This window comes from Pogona vitticeps, chromosome 6 (genome assembly GCF_051106095.1).
Source record: "Pogona vitticeps strain Pit_001003342236 chromosome 6, PviZW2.1, whole genome shotgun sequence".
In the NCBI taxonomy this organism is placed as follows: Eukaryota; Metazoa; Chordata; class Lepidosauria; order Squamata; family Agamidae; genus Pogona; species Pogona vitticeps.
Window position 1 is genome coordinate 40,521,387 of NC_135788.1, and position 26,114 is coordinate 40,547,500.

Below are 26,114 nucleotides of genomic sequence, written 5' to 3' on the forward strand. Positions count from 1 at the left end.
TGTGCTAAAACATGACTTTTATTTTAGAAGAAAAGAGAATCAAGTGTGTTGAGCAACTTTCTGTCATGTACAAACTGATCAACTCATTATAAAATGTTGGGATAAAAGAAGAACTTAAAGCAGCCTAACTATTTGTTTCCACTCCAGCTCTTGATTCTAGTTGAGAAGGACTACATTTTCAGTCTAATGCAGGCATGGACAGCCTTGGAATCTTCAAGTGTTGTTGGAGTCTGGCTTTCTCATCTGTTTGGGCTCATACTGGAGCTAATGAGAGATGGAATCCAACTTTGAAGCAGAGAGAGCAATTCAAGAAAATACTGATTAAATTATGGTGGAAATGCCTGTTGCATATATAAAATGCCACACATAGGTTTGGATCTGGACTTTATGATGCTTAGAGTAGTTGTGCTTCCCATTTTATTTTGTCCCCATTTTCACTTCAGGTAGGCAGGTCTTAATTGATACAAAGCCTTGCAGTTAAATGCTTTCTTTGAATTGTTGTTGTTGTTTCCATTATTAAAATCAAATCAAACCAAATATGACTGTAAAAACTATTAAAATCAATTTAGCACACAAACATTCTAAATCATCATAAAATACACAATATTGCATGCTGATTAAAAAATGTGTATCTTCATATCTTTTCTGAAAGTAGTGAGAATGGAAGCTTATTGTAACTCTGAGGGGAATTCATCCCAAATTGTGATGCCATACAAGAGAAGAATTTCTGACAAGCAGGCTTATGCACCAGTTAATATCCCCGAGAGGGCCACTTCTGAAGATCTTAACATCTGGAAATGTCCATAATCACATAAATGACCACTTAGATAGCCAGGCCCAAGCTGTTTAGGGCTTAAAGGTTGAAACCAACACCAGACGTTATGCCTGAGAAGCAGTTGCAACCAGTGTTGAGATCTTACTACAGTATTTAGAATCCGTATACCACTTTGCAGATCTACTGCCACATATTGTACCAATTGAAGATGCTGGACCCTCTTCCTTTATACTCAACCCTCTAGAGCACATTCTAGTAGTAAACATATGATGTAACTTAAGGCATGGGTAACTTGCCAAGTGAAGAATCAGGAATGGTCACAGTGGATTTAATAAATGGAGTTGTACAAAGGCACTCCTTGTCACTTGGGAATACTGGAGCCAGAGTTCCCACCAAACAGCAGCACCTCTTGTCTGGATTTTGTTTGAGCTTGTTTCATCGTCATCAAGCCTATTGCTGAACTTAGACCATGTTCGAAGGTATTGACTGCTCTCTTGGGGTTAGGTGACAAGGAGCAATGGAACTGAATGCTATTATATTGGCACCCAATGTTCCCTCTAAACTACATGGGTGTGTGGCTGTGTAGCACTGTATTGGTGCCACACACCCACAGTTCATGTTACCACTCATTTGGTTCCAGTCACAGCTGGAACTTTGCACATGTGGGTCAGGATTTCCACTCAGTTGTGGTTGAAAATTAGAGGGGAAATCGGTGGTACCTCATTCTTAAGCATCATATAGATATTAAATAATATAAGGGGGGAGGATAAAATGAAATGCTGCTGGTATCTGCTGTTTTTTCTTATTATCTTGCTTTTTATTGAAAGACAAGCATAAACATTTGTCTTTAGTGCTGGTTGTCTCTTATATTTTGTACTCTGTACCTGGAAAGCAGCTGTTGCAATCTCTCTTGCTAATTCTAGAATTAAGGAAAGAAACCAAGAGCAGTTATCAGAGCCCAAATCAGAATGAAATGAAGAAATTGATGTAATACTGTCTGCCAGACAGTGCTCTGTTTTCATTAGAGTGGCTTTAATCCAAAGATAAAACATAGATTTTCACCATGATACTTGTATTTCATTCTCATTACATTATTATTCTGTTCTTCTTCGTGGTCCCTGTGAATGCACACTTTAGGGTTTAATCTGTGTTTGCGCAGAGTTTTCCGGAATATTCTAGAGCTTTAGCACGCTCTTGCCAGGAACGCCCCCTTAGTACACGTGATCCGCCCATCCTGGTGATTGCCTCAGTTCTTTTTTGCCACCACTGAGGTTTCATCTCACGCCGAGCTCGTCGTTTGCCTTTTCTTCATTCTTCCTAAAAAAGAGTTAATACAGAGGGATTACAGTAAGAGACTTTTTGAGCTGTTTCTCCCTCTCCTGACCGCCTCCCCTTCCCCTTCCCTTACACCTTTTCTGGCACCCGTAGCCCCGTTTAAACGCTGCACTTCGTGCCCAAACATAATTCCCCTCTCAGATGAACATGACACATGCCTTTTTTGCCTGGGGGGATCACATCTACCATCTTTGTGTTTAATTTGCAAAAACTTTACAAAACAGGCTCTTAAACTTTGACAACAATGCCTGAGATCCTTTCTTTTTGGAACGGTCCCTTCTACTGGCACAAAACACCATAGAAGCCCCTCAAACTGTTCAGGCCAAAGATATATCTCTCGAGGTACCTACTACCTCCCTGACACAAGGATCTGTCTCTTCTAAATCAAGGTCTAAGACCACCTCTAAATCCAAGTCCTCGAAACTGTCAACTAAGTCCACACCGATACCGAAACCTACTTCAGTACCCGATCATTCCAAGTCTAAGAAGACCAAAAAACTTACTTTGAACTCTCAAGCCTCTAAGAAGTCTACTCAGACATCAGCAGGAAAATCAACTCCAATAGTTCCTCTTCAAGATCAAGCAACTGTCTGCCTGGAGAACTTTGATGAGGACTTCATACCATCACTGTCCGGTCAGTCTCCTCCTCCGCTTCTTGCCCAATCTCCATCCTGGGACAACACCTGTGTAGATGTGACAGTCATATCACATTCGGCACATTCGCGCCCCAAATCCATGGGATGTTATGCTTCTGTGTGTGATTCAGAGTCACCATCTCCTTTGGTTGACCCATCTCCTCTGTGAAAGTGGTCTAGGAAAACTCACTATACACCAGAGGCTGGCCAATCCGATGCGGACATTGCACAACCTCCAGTTTCTGCAGGGTTGTTGGTGTTGCATGATTCGCTGACTCGATATCAACACCCTAAGCAAATCACACTCTATGAGCCACCAACATATTATTAACCTCCAGCTAAATGCCATTGATATCGAGTGTATGTATATTGGCATCCTGATATCAGTCCCTACATCGAGCCTCATCGCTCCTGGTATGCATACTATTATCCATTGGAAGAATCTGGTTCGGTGTCCCCTCATCCGTATCCTCCCCAGTCCCACCACTATTCCTCATCTGATGATGATACCGTACATCCACCATGCGAAGGATCTGCAAATCCTCTCGAAAGAGGACATCGCACCCAGCCTCCAATAGGACAGCACCAATCAATACCAAAATGTTCTCAGCCATCTTCTAAAATCCATCCGCCACCTACTGAGGCTACCACATTATCACAGGTACATCCATCTGTTCAGGTAACTACTACCTATGCTGGACCTCCACCTCTTGACACTACACAACCTCTCAAGGCAAAGCATCAAAAACCTTAACAACCTTCACCTCGTCCTCTACCAATTCAACATGAAATCTGCTCTGTATCAAGTACAACCTTCTCCACCATCAACTGATCACTTGTCTGATTCTCATACCTCAGACTCTGTACCACCACAGGACTCTCCTCTGAACCTACCGATGCCAGATTCTGACGTAGTAGATGCCACTCCACCTTCTCCGTCTGAAGTCGGAAGAATGAAGAAAAGGCAAACGGCGACAATGGTCGCTCTATAGGATCCTTCAACGCCTTACGCTTCCTCCCCCACCTCTGAACCTCTCCTCTCCTTTAAGACGTTCCCTCGTAGCTATTACTTCTGCCCGCAGGGCCTCAGAGCTTGCTGCCTCCATTCATGAAGTTTCACCCAGATAAAGTTACCCTTTACCTAGATATTTCTTTTCTCCCAAAGGTTGTGTCTGATTTTCACCTTAAACAACCTATTATTCTACCTACCTATTTTCCATCTCCGACTACTGACCTTGAACAATCCTTCCACACACTGGATGTCAGACGAGCTCTTGCCTTTTGTGTGTCCCAGACCTTTTCCTTCCGTAAGTCCAAAAAAGACTTTTTGTGACACCTCATCCTCCCCGCAAGGGTCTCCATGTGTCCCCTCAAACCATCTCCCGATGGACTATAACTTTGGCCTACCAGCTTGCCAAAAAGGCTCATTCCATCAGAGCTGTTGCTGCTTCTACAGCTTTCCTTCATGGAGTACCTCTCCCCGACATCTGTAAGACGGCAACATGGGCAGCTCCTTCTGCATTTGCCACCCACTACCACCTAGACCTTCAGGCTAAGACAGATGCAGCATTTGGCAGAACCATTCTCTCTTCTGTCCTTCTGCGACGTTCCCTCCTCCTGTAAGTTGGCTTGTTAATCCCCCATTAGTGTGCATTCACAGAGACCACAAAGAAGAAAAAGAGGTTACTTACCTGTAACTTTCATTCTTTGAGTGGTCATCTGTGAATTCACACTTCCCACTGTCCTCCCTGCTGTCCATCATGTCTGTCTCACTTTGATGCAGTGGTGGGCTGTTCTAGGAACTGAGGTAATCACCAGGATGGGCGGACCACATGTACTAGGTGGTCAATATGACCAGATAGATGGGGTATAAATGGAATAAATAAAATAAATTAATTAAATAATAGGGGGGCGGGCCTGGCAAGCATGTGCTAAAGCTCTAGAATATTCCGGAAACCTCTGTGCAGGGGCAGATCAAACCCTATAGTGTGAATTCACAGATGACCACTCGGAGAACCAGAGTTACAGGTAAGTAACCTATTTTTATATTTCCAGGTAGCTGAGGGCCATTTATGTGGCTTCCCTATCCTTTTAATCCCCAAACCGTTCAAGTAAGCTCAGTTGGAAAGAAATAGTAATGATTTATAGAGATGAAATTCCTAACACACCCTGTAATTATCATCTTTCCCTAAAAACCCCTCCCTTTTCCCTAACCTTATACCATCATTTTTATTCTATAACAATAATACAATATATCCTCAAGTAAGCTCAGCTGAGAAATCGTGACTTTCCCAAATTTGCCTCATTGGCTTCATTAGAGGTTACTTGAATTAATTTATTTTCAGTCCTGTTTCATTGTTCTAGACAGTATACCTCATCTGTTGCAGTAAGAACATTTTATACACTTCTCATTAGTAACTTTCAAAGCAATCCATTTTGGAAACTCCTGTAGGACAGCTGCCTGCAGAGACCATTTGTGCAAGGCATTCCTCTGAAGTATCATTTGAGAACAGTAGAATCATAATGGTTTGAGGATTAAAAGAGCTGGAATTTAGTAGGAAGAATTGGGGAGATTGGTGTATATGGGTGTAAAAGGGTATTTTCTGTATAAATGTATTTGGAAAAAGCATATCTAACATAGATCTGTTAGACATAAATATGCGCAGGGTATCCTTTTACAGAAACTGAATGCTAATGTTTTATTATTTGTTTATGTCTTTGTTTATTCTTTTTTGTAGCTAAAAAGTTGCCGAAGAATGAACCACAGAATGCAGGGGCCAACTCTGTTAGGGGAAGAGGAGTAGATCTTACTGAACCAACACAACCAACTAAGAGTCAATGTTGTAGCAACTAAATCTGAATTCAGCTGCTTTAAACTGTCTTGAATATTCTTCTGCTTCCTAACTTGTTAATAACAATGGGATTTGGAGTGTTTAACCTGGCCCAATACAGCTTCCAAAATCGAAGAGACTTACGAAATAGTCGTTTCTAATACAGAATGATTTTGTCCTAATTTTTAATAACATGCATGTATCACTGGCTGTTATGTTTCAGCAAAAGGGGTGGGGGTGGGGGAAAGGAAGCTGAATAGACTTGTTTCAGTCGAAAGGTTTATAAACTATTACATGTCATTAAGGGTAGAGACTGAACTGCTCCATGAATCTGCAGTTAACCAGTTAGTTTCTCAAGCTTTAAATATTGGTTACTGTTAAAAGTGTAATGAACAGAATTGAGATTCTCCATTTGTGGTATGGGGAAAAAACCCTAACTATAACACACCTGAAGATCTTATAAGCTTATTCACAGTATTTATGCAAAATATTGTTTATGTGGGTATCTACCATTTAAATATACATTCCACATTTTCATAATTTAACTAAAATATGTGCAGCATTAATAATTTTACTGATCCTGTGCTTACAGAACAATTGATCTTAGTTGTTACACTATATGTAATTTTTTTTCAATCCAGTTTAAAGGTTTTTTTAAAAAAATCAAGTTTAATTCAATTTTTGTTCTTTTTGTAAAACAGCACAACCAATGAATTCAACTCTGAAATTCACAAAGATTCTTTATAAAGCTGTTGAAATCTGTGTCCAACAAAAACTGGGTATCTGATTGTTTTTAATCATTGTTGACCATAACAATTATCTTTCCCCTAAGAATAAAATTGGTCAGTGCACTAACAATTATGTACATTCAACTTGATTTTAAATTGGGATATTAATGTACTGTAAATAGGGTACTACATTGTAGTCTACATCTGTTTAATACTCTGTACTATTTAAGAGTTGCTTAAAAGTATACAATATGTACAGTTGCTCTAAAGAGCTAACATTTCTCTTCCCCCAAACTTTGAGGGGATTAAGTTCTTCCTTCATGGCTAGAACAGTAATAAATGATGCTCCTGTACCTGTAACATATGTACTACTGTCTGTCTGTAATGAATTCTGCAACTTTGTTTTCCAAAGTCCATTTTATTTTGATCTGTCGAGTATATTGCACTAATTCTTTAGTTATTTTCATTATATGAAATCTACCAAGTGTCAGAGAAGATGATTTAATCTATTTAAATGTTGAACTGCTAGCAGAAACTTACATGTGCAGATTGTAAATTTGCAGTAATTTGGGCTTAGCAAGGAAAATGACAGTTCACCAGTGTTTAGTTTTATATTGAGGTGCTCAGGTTTGAATAAAGTGGTATAAAAAAGGAAATCCTTGTAATCAGTCTCCTTAACGACGTACTCATTTTTGTTTATTTATTATGGCACAACTTATCATAAAATGGGTGGAAGTGCAGTTCTTGTTTTTCCTTCCCATGAATACACTGTCATTGATAAACATACATAGGGATCTTATCACAGCCATTTAAGAGTGCTACCAAAACAGTAATATTATCTCTAGAACCTGCTTTTAATGCAGCTTTTACAAGGTGCTTACTAATATACTTAGCTGCAAGGGCATGAAATGTACAAGAATCTTTTTCAGAATCTTCTGATGTTTCTGAAGATTTATGGGCTTCCTTTGGATCTTCTTCAGTACTAGATGCTGATGGTGTTTTTTCGTCACTTTCTGTTGTATCTTCTGAAAATGATAGATCCATAAAAGGTGGTTCTAAAGAACTTTCTGATTCTTGCTCTTCTGAATTCTTTCTAAAGGACCCTGACTGAATAATTTCTTTTTCTTTTGTATTGTCATTTGTTGGGGCCATTAACCGTACATTATCTTGGTTTAGATTTATGTCCTCTGGGAAAAAATCTTGATTTGAATACCATGAATAGAATTCATCTTTCAAATCCCTCGCAGGTGATGTTGAATCTTCAGGCATGGAGCTTTTCTTTAGTTGATCATGTTGGTACTTTTCCAAATAAGCAGAAAACAATATTAATGTTAATAGTACTACTTCATTTTTATCCAGAACTTCCCAAAGTCCATTAGTAGCTAAAATAAGAAACTGGCATGAGTCATCAACTGGAAAAGAGATTGTATGTGGTACAGGAATAAAAGTTTTTTTCAACTTTGGATGTCCATGATGGCCAAGGCCACGAGTATTTTTGATAAGTCCTTCTACCAGTCCTTTGGGTTCATTACTGCTGATATATCCACCATTCTGAAGAATACGTATTTTTTCTTCTCCACAGTAAGTGCTGTGTTCTTTAGTAAGCCAGTAGCTTTTCCCATCTTTGCATAAAACTGCATGAACATTACCTATATATTTTTAAAAATACTGTATTAATGGTAAATCAGTTCTTTATAGCCATTTTGTTCTTAGATGCTTACATCTCAACCATTAGACTCTGTTCATCTTATGGTCCCAACTAGAATTGGTTTACTGAACTTACGGAGCTTAAGTCAAGACTTTCTTAAATCCCACTGATTCAATGGGTTTGCACTAATCAGGACTAAACATGGAAACTTTTGTTTTGCTATTTATGATGTATAAAACGTAAGATGCATGATCATGATGATGCCCATCTATATAGTTCTTTGTACAATTACCTTTCATTTATTCTAGATCAGGCTGGTGCTAAACATCTATGTTCTGTACAGCTAATACAGTTTTTCCTGTTACTGTATTGCAAGTCATGTTCCACATTCCCCATGCCTTATACCCTGTTTCCCCAAAAATAAGACCTAACCTGAAAATAAGCCCTAGTACTGTATGATCTTTCAGGATGCTTGTAATATAAGCCCTACCCCAAAAATAACCCCTAGTTAAGTGAAACCCTGCCCTCCACTATTGTACAGCAACCAGAAGAAGATGACATGACTAGATGTGAATAAGTATGGATTGCTGTACATGAAAAAAATACAACATCCCCTGAAAATAAGCCCTAATACATTTTTGGAGCAAAAAATAATATAAGACCCTGTCTTATTTTGGGGAAAACATGGTTATATGTTTTCCATATGGTGGCACTAGGCACAGTGGAAGGCAAAAGGGTGCTGCTGAAAATGGCAATAATTGGTTACTGTCTTTCTCCTTTCTGTTCCGTAATTCCCTTAGCAGTGACTTCACTGTTGAGACCATACAAGTTTGGAGCCTGAACAATGACTAAGAAGGAATGTATTTATAGTTATTTATTGCAGTATCTCTAACCTATCCTGTGTTAATAGATTTCAGCATATAGTGCAATCAATTAAGTGATCTACATGTAAAATTATTAAAATACTTAATGACAAATTTTAAAAATTAAAAGATAGCATGTTCAAGTATATAGGTGTGTGTGTGTATAGTATGTAGGGTGTGCACACGTAAACACAGTATCTGTCAATAAACAACCCAGTGAAAACATACTCCTCCAATAAGCTACTTTCTTATATCTTTGTTTCATAGTATCTCTTCACATATAACATTTTGAATTTATTTATTTCCCTTCCAGTATATAAGGAAACACAAGAAGCAAATGCCTGAATTTAAACTTAGTATGGTTTCTTGCAACTGAGCTGGGAACTCTGGTTAGTTTGAACTGTGATTTGTTGAAATTTGAACTGACCAGATTGTCTTCTGATCTAACAGCGAACCTTACCAATGGCAAATATTTTCAAAGAAAACAGTAGTGCTTTACAAATGCTAAGGAAACTGAGTTATCCCTTGTTTGATCGAGTGCTTGAGTGAAAACAATCCCCTTATTTAAAATATTCTGTTTTATTTTATACTATATTTTCTACTATATTGAAGAGAAGAGAAAAATTTAGATGGATGATGGAATTGTAAAGAATAGACAAGAAGCAACAGTAAAAGATGATTAAAAATAGGGTCAGAACCCTGAATGCAGATTTTCCACAGCTGTCATGTAGTGAGAAAGAAAACTACTACAGAATCCAATGCAAAGAAATAGAGGAATACAAAGAAAAAGAGGAGAACAAGTTGTGTCTTCCAGAAGATCCAAGAAATCAGAGAGAAATGTAAGCCTAGATTAGGAATACTGAATGAATGACAGTGAAGCACACTATCTGACCAGGAGAAAATAAAGAGAAGATGGAACTAATATACTGAAGGCCTATACAGAAGAGATAAAAGGATGGCAGACTCATTTGAAGAAGAATCTGATGAGGAACCTGCAGATCTAGAAAGTGAAGTGAACGTTGCTCTGAAGGCACTATGAAGAAAAATCACTGAAGATAGATGGAATACATACAAAACTATTTCAAGCCAACAAGACTAAATCTGTCAAAATCATAAAAAGAATATGCTAACAAATATGGAAAACAAAACGATGACCCAAAGACTGAAAACACTCAATGTGCATTCCAATCCCTAAGAAAGGAAATGCCAAGGAATGCAGCAAATGTAATTTCTCATGCAAGCAAAATGATGCTCAAGATAGTGCAACAAAGACTTTTACCTTATATGAGAAATGCCTGATGCCCAAGCTGGATTTTGAAAAGGAAGACGTACTCAAGATCATATTGTTAGTACGTTCTGGAGTACACCAAAGAATTCCAGAAGAAGATCATGCTTTATATACTACACCTTTGATTGTGTGGATCATGAGAAACTATGGGGGGCGGTATGAAAGAAATGGGCAAGCCTCAACACTTGATTATCCTGATGTATAACCTGAATTGTAGACAAGAAACTACTGTGAGGACAGAAGATGGAGAAACATAATGATTTCCTATAGGCAAAGGTGTCAGACAAGGATGCATTTTATCCCCTTGTTCAAGCTATACACAGAACATATACTGAAAGCCAGACTAGATTCAGATGAAGCAGGAATGGAAATTGATGGAAGAAATTGAAACTTTAAGATGTGCAGATGACACTGTCTTACTGGCAGAAAGCAACAGTGATTTGAAACAATTTTTAATGAAAGTGAAGGAAGAAAGTGCCAAAGCAGGACTGCAGTTGAACATTAAGACAAAAAAGATGACTACAGAAAGGTACACATCTTCAACATTTATGATGAAAGAATTGAAATAGTTACAGATTTTATATACCTCAGTTCAATCATCAATTCAAACGGAGACTGCAGTCAAAAAATTAGAAGACTGAAACTTTGAAGCATCTTATTATTAATCTTAGAACTGCAGAGTCGGTAGGGACACTATGGATCATCATGTCCAGCCTCTTCCAGGGAGGAACTGAGGAATCAAACTTTCAACCTCTGGCTTTTCAGCCAGATTCCTAGGCCACTGAGCTATCCCACAGTTCCACTGGAAATCGAGACCAAGATCATTCACAGTTTTGTATTTGCAGCCAACATATAGATGTGAAAGCTGACAGGGAAAATGATTCATTTGAAATACCTTGCTGGGGGAGAGCTTTATGGATACCCTGAACTTGCAATAAGTCAAAGAAGTGAGTCCTAGATCAAATCAAGCCTGAACTATCTCTGGGGACAAAAATGTTAAAACTGAGGCAGTTCTATGAGCACATCATGAGAAGGCAAGATTATTATTGTCTCTGGAAAAAGATGATAATGCCGGGGAAGGTTGAAGGCAGCAGGACTGCAGGGAGATCAAATATGAATGAAATGGATTGACTTCCTAAAGGAAGGCACAGAGATGAATCTGCAAGAGCAGAGCATGATTGTTGAAGACAGTATATTTTGGAGATCACTCATTAGTAAGGTTGCCGTAAATCGGAGGCAACTTGATGGCACATAAAATATTGAATCCCCACTCTTCATTTCTAGGATTATTGTAGCTCAAAATTATTTCATCTTGCAAACTTGCAGTATTGAAATAAGTTGTAGATTTTTGTTCTTCTGTTCAAACTGAAAGGCCAAAATAGATAAGATGTTTGAATATAATACGGGAATTGCATACGTACCTATATTAGCAATGTGCAGTACTCCAACACTGTTTTCATTGGGACAGTTTTCAAGCAGACTCTCTTCCTCTATCCCATCTTTGTTACTTGTGCTCTGTTCATTGCCTCCTAGCTCTGAAATACGCTCTTCCTTTCCATCATTTATTATTTCAAGAGGCTTCTGTTGCTGCTCTTCTGTTGTGCCTTTTTCCTTTCCTTTGATTATCCTCTCAGAGAGCTCTTCATCCTCATGTATGATATTCTGTTCATTTTTTCACTAACTTTTTCAGTTGACTCTTCCCTCCACAGCTCCACAGTACTACTAACCATTCCTCGTTCTTCGCTGCTTTTTCTCTTTGCCTTGCTTAAATCTCCTGGTAGGTCCTCCTGCTTAATGGCATTCTGATCCTTTTCCTCGTTTATCTTTTCAATTGGTCTCTCTGTCTGCTGCTCTGTAATGCTGCCTGTTTCTTCTTCCATGTCAGTTTTCCCCTTTGCTCGCTCTATCCTCTCAGTGAGCTCCTTCTCTACTTCTGTAAGGTTCTCTCTCTTTTCCTCATTCAATGTTTCAGTTGGCTCTTCCAACCACAGCACAGTGGTACTACCTGTACCTCTTTCTCGATTGTGTTCTCTCTTCACTCCACCTAGCCCTTCAAGTAGTTCCTCCTGTTGTGCAATGTTCTGTTCCTGCTCATTCATTCTTTCAGTTGGCTTCTCCCTCTGCTGTTCTATGAAACAACTTGTTCTTTCTGTGCTGCTTTTTCTCTTTGTTTTGCTTATCACTTCAGACAACTCCTTCACCACCATGTCCTTTTCTATGCTGGTCTGTTCCTTTTCTTCATTCATTCTTTCAGTTGATTCCGCCATGCATTCGTCCACCACACTGCCCATTGTTTGGTCTGTGTTGCTTATCTCTTCAAGCATCTCTTCCTGTTGCATAAATTTCTGTTCGTTTTGTGCATTTGTTCTTTCAGACAGCTTGTCTTTTTGCTGTTCCTCAAAATTGCCTGACCCTTGTTCTGTGTTGCTTTTTTCCTTTGCTCCAATTATCTTTTCAGGTACCTCCTCTTCCTGTTGTATGACATCATGTTGTTTTTCAAATATTTTATTTCTCTCTTGATCCCATTTTTCCTTCTCATTGTTTATCCTTTCCACTAAACAAGTGACAGCTGCACAGCTGCTCCATCGAACTCTAGAAACTTCATTTCTCCCAAGTCGTAAAAGTCTGTCCATCTGCCAAAAAGATTTTGCATATGCCCTGTGAATCCATTCATGAGTTCTTAGCTGAGATATCTTGCCTTTGACTCTCTTAAAAGTGAAATCTTTTTCTCTTACTTTGTAATCTGCCCTAAAGATTGTATGAAATGAATCTAGCACTTTTCTCTCAGCTTCGCTCACTTCATAAGAAGGATCTCCAAGAGAAAGCTGGTCAAGAAATAAGAGGGGAAGTTCAGCTGAAGTTATCTGAGCAGCGGAAATACCATTAGTTCCATCAAAGACTCCAAGAAAACATGTCCCTTTTCTGTTTCCATAGTTGTCTAACACAACAAAAACATCTTCCAAGTCTGTGTGCCAAACTACATTTTTGTCTTGACAAATTGCTATGGCTTTGATCAGTGGATTACTTACCACTTCAATATGCACTGAACTTTGAGCAACACTCTTGATGTGAAAATATGGAGCAATCTTGAGGGTTTCTTTAAGGAGATCAAATGAACAGCCAATTTTTTCTCTTTCGCGTTCAGTGAATTTATCAGCCTTTTTCATTCTTAAAATTAGTTGTTTTCTCTGGAAACTTATTTTGTTTATATCTATTGGTTCCGTCCATGGTCGTTGATAATCCAGTACAGCCTGAGCCTGATGGGCCTTTTTATGATGAAAAAGCTTATTAATGTGTACTGCTCCTTCACATATGGAACAAATAACTGCAATGTCAAGATGGCCAACTTTCTTGAAATCAGTAGTAATCACATTTGTATCTTCCTCATCTTGGTGTAATTCAGAACTTTGTGGTTTTGTTTCATAAGTCATTCTATAAAGAAAATGAAATTTATTTATTATAAGTCAACCTGTTTCAGTTGGTCTTACCAAATTAAGAGAGAGTAGTTGAGCATAAAATAGATTTGCAGTTGAGGGCCAAGTACCAAAGAAAGGCTCTGAACTTGTGTTTAACTAGGGATTGAAAATCTGGCCTTTAATGTTAGACTCCAGTTCCATTAGCTGCAACCAGTATGGCCTATAATCTGGATTGATAATAGATGTAATTGAACAATATATGGATGGCTACTGGCTAACCCACCAATGCTTTAGGCAGAATTGCTTCTGAAACCAGAGGAAAGTTTCACAGCAGTGTGATATGGCATATGGATATGTTCACATCAAAAGTGCAATGTCTCAAGAGTTTTCTCAGACTTTTACCCTGAACATGCTGTTTGGATACCAACTTATTCTCCCTTTTTAATAAATGTTATTTGTGCATGAAGGTACATATATTTATGCTAAATATCCACTATGACTGCAAGGCTAAATATGAAAGTAATTGTTAGCAGTAATTTAACAAGTTTGAAAAATCATTTTTTTTTTGTTTACAGCAGTAGTGTGAATTTCTACAAAACAAAATCAAACAGGTGGGCAGAGGACTGTAGTTTTCCAGCTCTTCTTAAATTTTAAATGATTTTGCTGTGTAGTCCAAAGAAATTAATCGATCAAATAGATCTGCACATGGAGGGGACAGGCAACATTTTACATATATCCCTGAAGTTCAGTCTATGGGATGCCAATAATTATTAGAGAAAAAAATTACTTTGGGTGTGCAGTTAAAAAGCTTACTTATCAAAAGTTACTATATTTCATACATTACACATAGTTTGGGATGAATAAAATCCCCATCATATTTGCTGGGGCGCACATAACTCATGTTAACCTCCACTACCTACTGTATATGCAGGAAGACTAAAAGCTGTGAGATCTACAAGGTAGGTTAGGTTTCAGCCTTGGCTAACAACAATAACAAGTTTCAGTAACTGTCATTGAGTGCTTCAGTAATGTGTGTGATCACAGGATCTGAAAATTGAGAGATACATCCATAGCATACCCTGGCTTGTTCTGAAGCTTTCTTCATCTGCCAGCAATCAATGAGATACTGGAGTTACGAAGAATACTGTATTCTCAGTAACCACTGAACTTCAAAATCATCATGTGGTCTTTATATGTGTGATCATTAGGGACATGACCAGTACTTATTGTCAATTTAAGGTGCTGCAAGTTCCAGAGATTGGGAGTGGGTATGTCACTTTTTAAAAGTCTTATCTACTCCCAGGAGTTATAATGTATAAAAATAATTTCTAGCTGCCTAGAGTGGTCATTCAACTAGATAGGCAGGGTATAAATGCAATAAATAAATAAATAAAATAGGATCTTTGGACACTTGTAATTCTGTGATATTAAGCTCAAAGGAGCAGAGAAGGTGCTCACAAACGAGTTGTTATTGTACAGTTGCACAGTCTTATTCACAGAACGTTGCATAGAATCCAGAAATCATTGTCATCAAATTTGTAACCATCCTTGGTTTTTCCTCATGCTTTGATCTTTAGTACCTTCTGTGGGGAACACTGTAGATTTTTGTAATTAATTGTTGTAGCTACCCTGCCATTCTCAAAAATTCCAGCACTCTTCTGGGAAAACTGAAGAGTGCAGAATTGCATTCCCACCATCTTCTAAACTGTGTGGTTCTGTGGGAAAGCAAGATCCACCCTTCCTGCATTCAGTTTTTCCCAACTGAATTGGTGGAATTTGAGTTGCAGTGGAATTTGTCTTCAGTGTGGAAGGGATTGTCACTCTCGAATTGGCCTACTCAGCCACACTAGATGCTGTTTCAAGTCCTCCATACAGAGCATGTTACCATAGTCTCTCAAGACTGAAGGATGCTTAATATAAAAAGTCCAATTGATCTATGACTTACTTTTGAGGAGTTATCATATTTAAGCTTTAATTTATATTTGTGAGCAAATCATAGCTTAATGTAACTTTCTGATCTCACTGTATCAACATTGTGTGGCTCTTCAGTTATTGCTGGACTACATCTCTGACCAGTGTTAGTTAGAATATAAGTAATGCTGAGGAATGTAGGGGACTGTGTGTATTCTACTAAGGCATGTGCCCTTACTTTGAACATATAGTCATGTAAAAAAGTACACCATATTTGAATTCTATGGTTTTATGTATCAGGACATAATAAAAATCATCTAGTACTTAGCAAATCTGAAAATTAGGTAAATACAACTTCAGATGAACAACAACACATAACATGTTACACTGTGTCATGCTTTATTTTACAAAAATAAAGCCAAAATGGAGAAGGCATGTGTGAAAAACTAAGTATACCTTATGATTCAATACCTTGTAGAACCAAAGAATTCAAAGAGGGTGTACTTTCTTTTTCACATGACTATATATGCAGACTCTAACGAGTAGGAGTATTTGTGCATCACAAAGTCTACCATCAAATGACAAAAAGAGCCCAGGGGACATTAGCCAAAATTCTGTTGCTTAGCATAGAGTAGGCCCACTGAATTAGTGGGAATTTTGTGAGTTGCCTTCTCTGTAAGTTTCATTGGCCTACTCTTAATTCCAACTTATTTTAGCATTGTAAGTTGCAGTTAGAGTAGGCCCATTTGAATCAGTGGAACCTATGAAGAGGTTGACTTACTTGATATCCATCCATTCAACGGGCCTGCTCTAGTGTGATTTACTACACTAAGCAACAGGATTTTGGTCATAAACAGATGTCATGTGTTAAGTCCAGCAATCATGTATTGCAATTAAGAGTGGGGGGAAAAACCTCTTAGGAAGGTAAAGCAGAGCATGCTCGTTACCTTACAATTTAAACTTCCTTGCCTTTCTGTCTGTAATGAAATTTATTAAATAATCAGTGTCTTATGAAGCAATACTAATTTCAGATCCAGGGAATGCGAAAGGTAGGGATGCAGAGAATGGTCAGAAACTATGTGGAGATCAGGCTCCCTACATTGCCCTTTTAAGAAGGAATCAAAGGGGAGCATGCTCTTTTCAAATCCTTCCCTGACTCCCTTCCTGATGAGAAGTCTCTAGGGGAGGACTTTCTCCTACTGAGAAAATGAAAAATTAGAATAAAATACCGTGCCCAGTGCTGCAATGTTGCCGTCCAGAAAGGAAGTTCTTCTGTTCTATCTGCATCGTTCAGTCTATGACCTGGGTGTCCTGTTTGTGTTTCTCCATTCACAAGAATGGGATCATAAAAAAACAGCAGTGAATAAATATCATCATAGACTTGGACAAAGATCCGGTGAAAGGGTCTCCAAAAGGGCAGATAATGGGTTAGCCCTGATCTGTACAGCCTACAATATAGACTGGATCAGGGGGCTTCAACACATGACAGCTCCCCATCCCTAGTACAGAAGTTTCCTATGTATTGTATCAAGAGTCAGTCATACTTGGAATAGGCCCCTTGAAACCAGTGGAAATCAGATTAACTGTTACAAATTTAAATCCTGTTGATTCAAATGTGTCTGCTAACTTATATCTTGTGGATTTAAATTTGACTAAGCTTGATTCTGTGATAAGACAATGACTACTTATGAACAGTGCAGCCAAGAGAACAAGGTAAGTTACACCTAATTCAATTGTCAATAAAGTGTGAATCAACAAAGGGTTTTCAGTCTATGTGATTTTTCCTGGAAATCTTTAATGTAAACAATTACCATGAGGGGGTGATTTGAGAACAAAAAAGTATCTGACCTTGGTGATAAATTAGCTGCTGTCTCTACTAGCAGAGATTACTATCTCTTGCCCATGGAAATCTAAAGGCAAATTGCAGATGGAAGACAATGGCCAACAAAATATATGCACTATCTTCTGGTCAGGGTAAGATTAGGTTGCATTTCTGCACCTTATTCACCTTTCCAGTCTTAAAAGACTATGTCAACATCCTAATACAGACAAATGAGCAGCAGAATAAGATCTTGCTGTCTATACAGTAAAGCTGCATTGCTGTTCACAATTGATTTAAAGAAAACCAATACAGAAGGAGAAAGATGTGCTGCTGAAAGCAGAAACCTCTTTCACAACTTTCAGAGCATTTTCATAGCAATACATTCAGGAGAAGAAGGGGGTGTTGCAAGGTGTCTAGAGTGCAGTCTTTCTAAAAATGCAAGTCTTCTAGAATAAACTTTAGAGCTTTTCTTACCAAACGATGCAGTTGACAATTAGGAAAACAAGCAGTAAACTGACTTTTCAGCAGCTGAAGTACCAGAAATTAAAGCAAAACTCCTTAACAAAAGGAAGACAGTACTCTGGAACAAAGCAGAACCGCCCTGACCTCAGAAGGGATTCATTATTGATACAGTTATAAGGTAAAGTTTTACATTTGATAAGAAACATCAATGGCTCAAACACAGGATGGATGGCAGGGATATGACTAGCAAGATTCTAGGGATCTTAATAGACCACAATGATGTGGTTGGGCAGTGGTGGGAGCACTTCTAGCATTTTGGGCTTGATCAAAAGTGGTATAGTATCCAGGTCAAGAGAATCAACAGTATTGTATTATGCCTTGGTCTGACCTCACCTTGAGTACCGTTTCCAGTTCTGGTCACCAGTTTCAAAGGATTGTGACCAAAGATTTATGTGTTTGTTTGTTTGTTTTATTTAAAAGTTGCCTTTCTCCTGGTAAGGAGAACCAAAGTGGCTACAATATTATAAGGCACAGAATTAAAAACATAGTAAGTTAAAGATTAAAAGCAAACAAACTATGCTAATTAGAATGCAATTGAATAATTAAAAGCAAGTAAGATTATTTACTTATTTATTTTATTTATTTATTTATTTATTTATTTATTTACTTTATTTATTTACTTTATTTACTTATTTATTTTATTTTATTAGACTTATATACCGCCCATCTAGAACATGTCTTCTCTGGGCGGTTAAAAACTATTAAAAACTATCTTAGCTCTAAGAAGGCATCCAGGGATTCAATCATGATGGTTAAAGCCTGCCTGAAGAGATGGGTTGTCAGCTGTCAGTGGAAGGATAAAAGGATAAAAGGGAGGGAGCCAGGCTGATCTCCTGGGGGAGAGCATTCTATAACCTGGGAGATGCCACAGAGAAGACCTTCTCTTTTGTCCCCATCAGCCATGCCTGCACTGGCAATGGGGCTGACAGGATGACCTTAAATGCCAAGAAGGCTCCTGTGGAGGGATATGGTCCTTCAGATAGCCTGGACCCAAGCTGTATAGGGCTCTATAGGTAATGATCAGCAGTTTGAATTGTGCCTGGAAATGGACTAGTAATCAGTGATGCAAGAAGGGCATTATATGCTCCCTATAACTGGCCTCCAGTCAATAGTCTAGCTGCTAAATTTTGCACCAGCTGAAGTTTTCAAACTGTCTTCAAAGGCAGCCTCACATAGAGAGTGTTATAGTAATCCAAGCAGAATGCAACTAAGGCATGCGTCACTGTAGCCAAATCAGACATCTCAAGGAACAGGTGCAGCTGGCACATGAATTTTAACTGTGCAAATGCACTCCTGGCTGAAACCTAGGCATGATAAAGGATATTCAAACCAATATTTATGAGGAAAGCTTGAAGAGATTTGGTATGTTCAGCCTGGAGAAGATAACATTTAGAGGTGATATGATAGCCGTTTTGAAATACTAGGTTGTTACATGGAAGATGAGCAAATTCCAGGGTTTTCCTCTCGTTCTACAGCAGCCATCCTCAACCCTTCTCTCTTTTTTTGGCCATAATCATAAACACAACAAGAAAGAAAGATAGGCTGAATCAGGACTCTATTAAGTCACTTAATAAATCTTAGAGGGTAGTGTGTGAAGAACTATTTCTGATCTGTGTACCCCTTCAAATGGACCAGGCTCCCCACAAGGGGCCATAGGATCCCCTGTTGAAAATGGCTGCTCTAGAGGATACGATCTCAACCAACTGATTCAAGAAAGGAGATTCTGACTAAACATTAAGGAAACTTCCTAATATTAGGAGTTGCTTGGCAGTGAAATGTACTACCTCAGAAGCTGATGGACCCTCCTGCATTTCACCCTTTTAAAACAGAGATTGGATGGCCATCTCTCAGTGATTTTTTTTAAAAGCTATGGATCACGTTGCCCTATGAGGTTCCTTCCAAAATGACAGTTATATGATTCTCCAGAAAGAGTCTAGCAGTGCAATTCTTTGCACTGAATTCTATATATATCTAGTCAGAAGTAAGTCTCATTGGGTTCAGTGGGGCTTATTACTAAGCAGATGTGTATAGGACTGAAACCTGAATAATTTTGCTTTGAAATTTGAGTGTTAAAATATCGGATGTAATATTATCCATTTTTCTTACAGCACAGTCAAAATATTGAACCTTATGGGAACATCAAGCAGAATAAAACAATGTAAATGCCATGCAACGGTTGCTTAAATATCTCTCAGTTGCAGTAGCTGCTCTAGAGGGTCAGCTGCTTCATATTTCTTGGTCTGTTGTATAGCTAATCTGCTATACAGTGTTTTGATGCCAGAGAGCAGAACAAAATGGCACTTCTCTCCATTCCAGCAGGAATCGAGGAGAACCAGCAGTTAAACCGCCCATCTATACTTAGAATGGGACAGCGTCTTCCACAGAGACAAGTTAGGGAGCCCAGGTTATACTGTATGGCACAGCCTTCTCCTGTCCGTGGGGAAAAACTAGTAGGCTGTCACTACTGTTCCCAGGATCTGCTACCCATGATTATCATTTCATACTCTCTAATAATAGGGTTAGTCCTTTTAATCTGCCTGATAGCTCTTTGGCTTGACATGGAGACAGAAACACAATATCAGGCAGTATGTAGTGGTCCTTACACTGGATAAGAATGCACAAGACACCCAACCTCAAGAAATGGTAGTTCTGCAGAGGCAGGAGTTTTGGGGTTGTTGTTTTAAAAAAAAAAAACTCTTCAAGAAGACTATGCAAAATGGTCCTAACAGAATTATTTTGGTGATTCCAAGGGTGACCAGTATCTCAACTGCTTATGTGTAAAGCAGTAGCTGATGTACAGTCCTAGAGAAGAACACTTTAGTAAAGAAAGGTATCAGAAAAAGAAACAAGGGCTTTTAGACAGTTGAAGAAATTTTCATGATTCCATTTGTAAAAAAAAAAATTGCACATCATTTAGAAGCAAAAAGCGTACTTATTTTTATTTTAGATGATGCACATACATATTGTGGCAGACATCATGCTACAGTGTACCCTCGACTTACAGACGGCTCCACTTACAGACTTTTTGAGTTACAGACTTCTCTGGCCGCAAAATTTAGGTTTGACTTGCAGCCAGAGAATCGACCTACACACCAGAAAAAAACCAAAATGGAACAAAAACAGCCGGTTACGGATTAATCGGTTTTCAGTGCATTGTAGGTCAATGGAGCCTCGACCTACAGACTTTTCGACCTGCAGCCACCGTTCCAATACGGATTAATTCCGTAAGTCGAGGGTCCACTGTAATTGTTTTCCTACGTGAGAAAGCAGATAAGTCTTTATGCTGCTTGCCACGTCCAGTTTTTTTTAAAAAAGAAGAGCTTATGTTTTTTGTTAAAATGTCTGATTGTGAGCCTGGGGACGGATCTGACAACATCTCTGCCAGAGCGCCGTCCATCCCCTGGGAAAAGGGACCCCTGAAGGAAATGAAAGAAACAGGAGAAGAAGAAAGAAGTGAGATACATGAAACTGCAAGAGAAAGGGAGGGGAAAAGCCAAAGGAAGGAGAAATTAGAAAGACAGAAGAAGCAGGAAAAGAGGGGACAGTGATTGGTGGAGGAAAAAGAGCAGGTATAGAGAAGAAGGGGGTAGCAAAAGAAAGGAGTGATAGAAGGGAGGAGGCAGAAGCTGAAACTACTGAAGGGGAGAAGGAGAATAGGATCCTAACCCAATGGTCCTCTTGGAAGAGGCTGACAGGAGGAGGGAAAAGATACCACAAAAGCCCTCGTACTGGGGAGAGAAAGAGGCTCAGGAGTGGGGTAGAAAGATCAGAGAAGAAAGAGCTAAGAGAGAAGGAGATAAGAGAGAAAGCAAAAAAATAGATGAGCCAACCTGGGTCAAGGAGATGTTCACCCTCAGGACCTGGAACATTCCATACCTGGGAGCTGACTTCACAAACACTGAGGCTCACAGTAAAAACAATTGACCCTGGTGCCATTTTTACCAGAACTGGTACTGATGGACTTAGAGACAGAAGGTGTAGGAGGACTGTGGGAACACACCTTCGAGAACACCTCCCTGGTTTAGGAGAAAACCTTTTTTGTTAATCCCATAAGCTCTGAAGAGTTGTTTAATGTTAAAGTTGATGTACAGAGTTTCTTTGAAGTTCCTGAAATAAATGTTCAATTTCTGAAAGCACCCTTAAAACCTGTGGAGTCCAATCTATCCTTGCCACAAGAGCCAAAGCAACCCTTCTCACACTGATTCACTAAGTTTTTTAGCAATCAAAACTTTATTTATTTACTTAATACATTTTGATTTAATATTGTGCCAGAGCAGTTGACAACCTGATGCATTTCCAGTACATGAGATCACAACCCTTTAGCTTTATGATATGCAATACTACTAAATCCTGTAGCTGTTTTTCCAGACATTCCTTTAAATCTCACTGCAATTATGTATTTTCTCATGGTTTGCACTACCCACTACTGTTGAGGTCTCTCTCTTTGCTGTCAGAGATGTTCCTAAATGGCAGCAGTGACCATCTTTCCCTTCCATGTAAAATCATTATTGGTGGATCCTCGGAGTGGAGTTTTTGAGCTACAGCAAAGTCAAGCAGCTGCCTGCATGTTGTTGAACTGCAAAACCCATCAGCCACAGCCAGCATTGCCAATTGTGGGGGAAGATGGGAGTTGCAGTTGGACAAGATCTGGAGGGCCAAGGGTTCCTCACCTCTTCTATTCAGAATACTGCAGACTCAACAACTAAATCACAACATGCTTTGTAGTTGTTTGCTTTAACTCAGTGAAATTATGTAAAAGCATACCTTTTGGCTTCTAAAGAATGATGAGTTCTTTGGGAGTTTTCTCTCTGTGTGTTGCAGTTGCCTGCAAGTACTGTATTGGATTGGTGGTGACCTTCCAGTGTTTACATCTGTCACTATAGTAACCGTATCCTTGGCCACTGAGATACTGTTCTAATTTGTCTTTTATGTGGCAGCGTACATATATGTGTCTGAGAGAGTGAGTGTGAGTGTATATACACACATACACAGTATTTTCCATTGCTCCTGTACAGCATATTCTAATGCTTATAAATTTTTCTAGAAATATAACTGAGATATATGCTGTGTATAACTGTTTTGGTTGTCATGCTGCTCAGTACATGATGTTAAAAAAGTCAGCACATGGGGAAAAAAACATCTAGAAAATGCACAATATATTTCACAAGTAAAAAGGGGCCATGTTAACTGAAGGTACAGTACTGGATCCAGATTTGGTTGTACATAAAGTAGAATTACTGACGTCAGCACCGCCAGTTAACTCAGTTCTTTTGACTTCAATAACCTACTACTATTGAGCATGACTAAATATTGCAACTGACTCCAGAGCTATTCATCCACTCTACCTCTCAGGAGAAGAGCCAGCCTCTATGGTCTTGGGGAAATTAACAAGTCTCAGAGTGACTCCAAAATAAGAGAATGATGAATCACTCCTCTGTATCTCGAAAACCCTGGAAAGGATTGCCTTAAGTCAGAATTGACTTGACAACATTTAGTTGACCAATTATGTAAACTTGGTTTTAAATCAGCATCAGAGTTAAAACATAACCAGACTGACTTTTACTTCCTCTTGTAATATTGAAGGAAAACAGATGGGAGTTTATTACTGTTTGGCTTTGCTATAACAGCTCTGAAGCATTTTGGTTTCCTATCTTGCAACTAAAGGATATACTTTTATTCTGATTCATATCTCATAAAACAATTTTGTTCATGCTTTAAACTGATAAAAAGTAGCATAATTTTTTAATGGGGACCTGGCATTTGGATTCTTCTTCCTGGTCTCTGTGAATGCACACTAATGTGTTAATCTGTGCCTGTGCAGAGCAGTTTCAGAATCTTCTAGAGCTCAGGCACATGGTACAGGGACCTCCCCCACACCAGCTATAACCCCGCCTCTGGCACCGAGTGCCTCAGTTCCGTTTCTGCTGCTGCTACTCCAGCAACTCGAATCAGAGCCTCGTGCTTATTTTCTTCCTCAACCTTATATGAAACTTTGGAACTCCCGGTTATTCGACTTCGGCTTCTATTACCTTTCTTCTGATTCATGAGTTCAATGCTAAAACATAGAACTGTATTACTGTGTTTAAAAGTTTATGGCCATATCGGGACCTTTCAAATGCTATGCATCTTGTAACAACAAAGTCCATCTTTTTAAAATGATTTTTTAATAATACAACATAAATCTACTACCACACAAAGAACTATAAAAAACAATAACAATAAAAAAATAAGATACAATTTCACAAGTGCCCCCATCACCTTCAGGACTAGAATTAAACTTCATTCAATCCATTTTCTCTCCAAAATTTCTTCCCTCGGTGTATATCCCTTCCCTCGGTGTATACCCCTTCCCTCTCCAAAATGCATATTCCAAAAATACATTCCATGTTTTCTTAAAACCATTATTTTTCAATTGGCCTCTTCTTATTTTCATATCACATGTCAGTTTATCATTAATTGCCATGTCCCATAATTCTCTATACCATTCCTCCAAGTTAAATTGATTATCATTTCTCCAGGTTCTTGCAAAAATTAATCTTGCAGTCGTAATCATTATTACTATTAAATCCTTATTTTCTTTCAGCAATTGATCCTTCTTAATCACATTCAATAAGGTCATTAATAGAGACATTTGAATATTCAATCCAATTATTTCAGATATTTCTTTAAAGATTAAATTCCATTCTTTCTTTCTTGTTTCACATAATCACCACACATGTAAATACGTCCCCTTCTCTTTTTTACACCTCCAACATAATGTTGACACACTTTTATCCATTATATTCATTTTGACTGGCGTTAAATTACTTTATAACAATTTTCTTTTATCCTTACTGACATGTTCTTCATAATTCTCTGATCCCATATTTTATCCCATTCTTCACCTATTACTTCTTTATCCAAATCATTTTACCATTGCATTTTAATCCTTATATACCCTGTATATCCATCTTTATCTCTTATCTTCTCTATCCAATCTTTTAATCTACTTATCTCTTTACTTTTTAATATATTCTTTAAGTTTTTTAAATTTTCCGGAAAATTCCTTAATTCCACCACCTGAGATAAAGGAGAGATCAGTGGGCTCAATACACCTCTAAATTCTTTCCAATTTGCCAGCATATTTTTAAGGAAAGGATTTTTAATCTTTTTAACCTCTTCAATTTTTTCTTTAAACAATATACCCTCCACTCTTTCTTGTATACCCCCCATCTCAATATCCGTCCAGATTAAATTTTTGTTACTCTTAATTATATCTGGGATATGTCTAAGCTGATTCGCTATGTAATATAATTTTATGTTAGGTAATCCAAGACCTCCCTTTTTTGTGTAACATACCATAATTTTTTATTAATCCTCATTTATTTCCGTTACAGTAACAATTTATTATTGTCTGCCACTCTTTCAGTTGTTTTTCTGTAATCTTTATAGGGAGCATCCAAAATATAAAATTCAATTTAGAAATTATTTTCATTTTACATAATGCTGCTCTACCAAACCATGAAATTTTTACTTTCTGATATTCTTTTATCCTTCCATTTATCTCTGTTTTTAATCTATCCAGATTTATTTTAATTATTTCTTGTAAATTCCAAGTGATATTAATCCCTAAATATTTCATAACATTTCCAATTTTACCTTCAAATATTATTTTCATTTTTCTTTTCTCTTCATCTGAGTAATTTAACAATAAACATTCAGACTTTCCCCAATTTACCCTTAGGCCCGTTATACTCTCAAATTCCTTCAAATGTATTTTAAGCCTTTCAATTGTTTCAACTGGATTTTTGACTATTCATAATGTGTCATCAGCAAATAAATTTATCTTACCATTTTCTTTTTGGGACGTGGTGGCGCTGCGGGCTAAACTGCAGAAGCCTGTGCTGCAGGGTCAGAAGACCAAGCAGTCGTAAGATCGAATCCACATGATGGAGTGAGCTCCCATTGCTTTGTCCCAGCTCCCGCCAACCTAGCAGTTCGAAAGCATGCAAATGCAAGTAGATAAATAGGTACCACCTCGGTGGGAAGGTAACAGAGTTCTGTGTCTAAGTCGCACTGGCCATGTGACCACGGAAGATTGTCTTTGGACAAACGCTGGCTCTGTGGCTTGGAAACGGGGATGAGCACCGCCCCCTAGAGTCAAACATGACTGGGCAAAAATTGTCAAGGGGAACCTTTACCTTTACCTTTATCTTTACCTTTACCATTTTCTTTATTAGCTATCCCTCTAATATGTTTATCATCTAATTATCTGTGCCAATACTTCAATTATCATTGTGAATAATACTGGAGATAAGGGGCAACCTTGTCTTGTACCTCGGCCTAGGTGTATTGTCTCAG

The 26,114-nt window shown here is 38.3% G+C and overlaps 2 protein-coding genes across 3 annotated transcripts in view; one reads left to right on the forward strand and one right to left on the reverse strand.

Moving 5' to 3' along the window:
* The window catches only part of RAB5A (RAB5A, member RAS oncogene family), a 31,245-nt gene extending 24,285 nt beyond the window's left edge, over positions 1 to 6,960 (forward strand). For both annotated transcript variants that reach the window (XM_020807396.3, XM_073003377.2), the window contains exon 6: positions 5,484 to 6,960. In XM_020807396.3, coding sequence (XP_020663055.2) covers positions 5,484 to 5,599 — 116 coding nt within the window. In that variant the 3' untranslated portion in view covers positions 5,600 to 6,960. The remainder of the gene's footprint in view (positions 1 to 5,483) is intronic.
* Positions 6,226 to 24,980, reverse strand: PP2D1 (protein phosphatase 2C like domain containing 1). The gene is given in 4 exon segments (XM_020807383.3): positions 6,226 to 7,953; positions 11,525 to 11,735; positions 11,738 to 13,535; positions 22,539 to 24,980. Coding segments are annotated over 3 exon segments (2,886 nt in total). The 5' UTR covers position 13,535; positions 22,539 to 24,980; the 3' UTR covers positions 6,226 to 7,075.
* Positions 24,981 to 26,114: the final 1,134 nt, after the last annotated feature.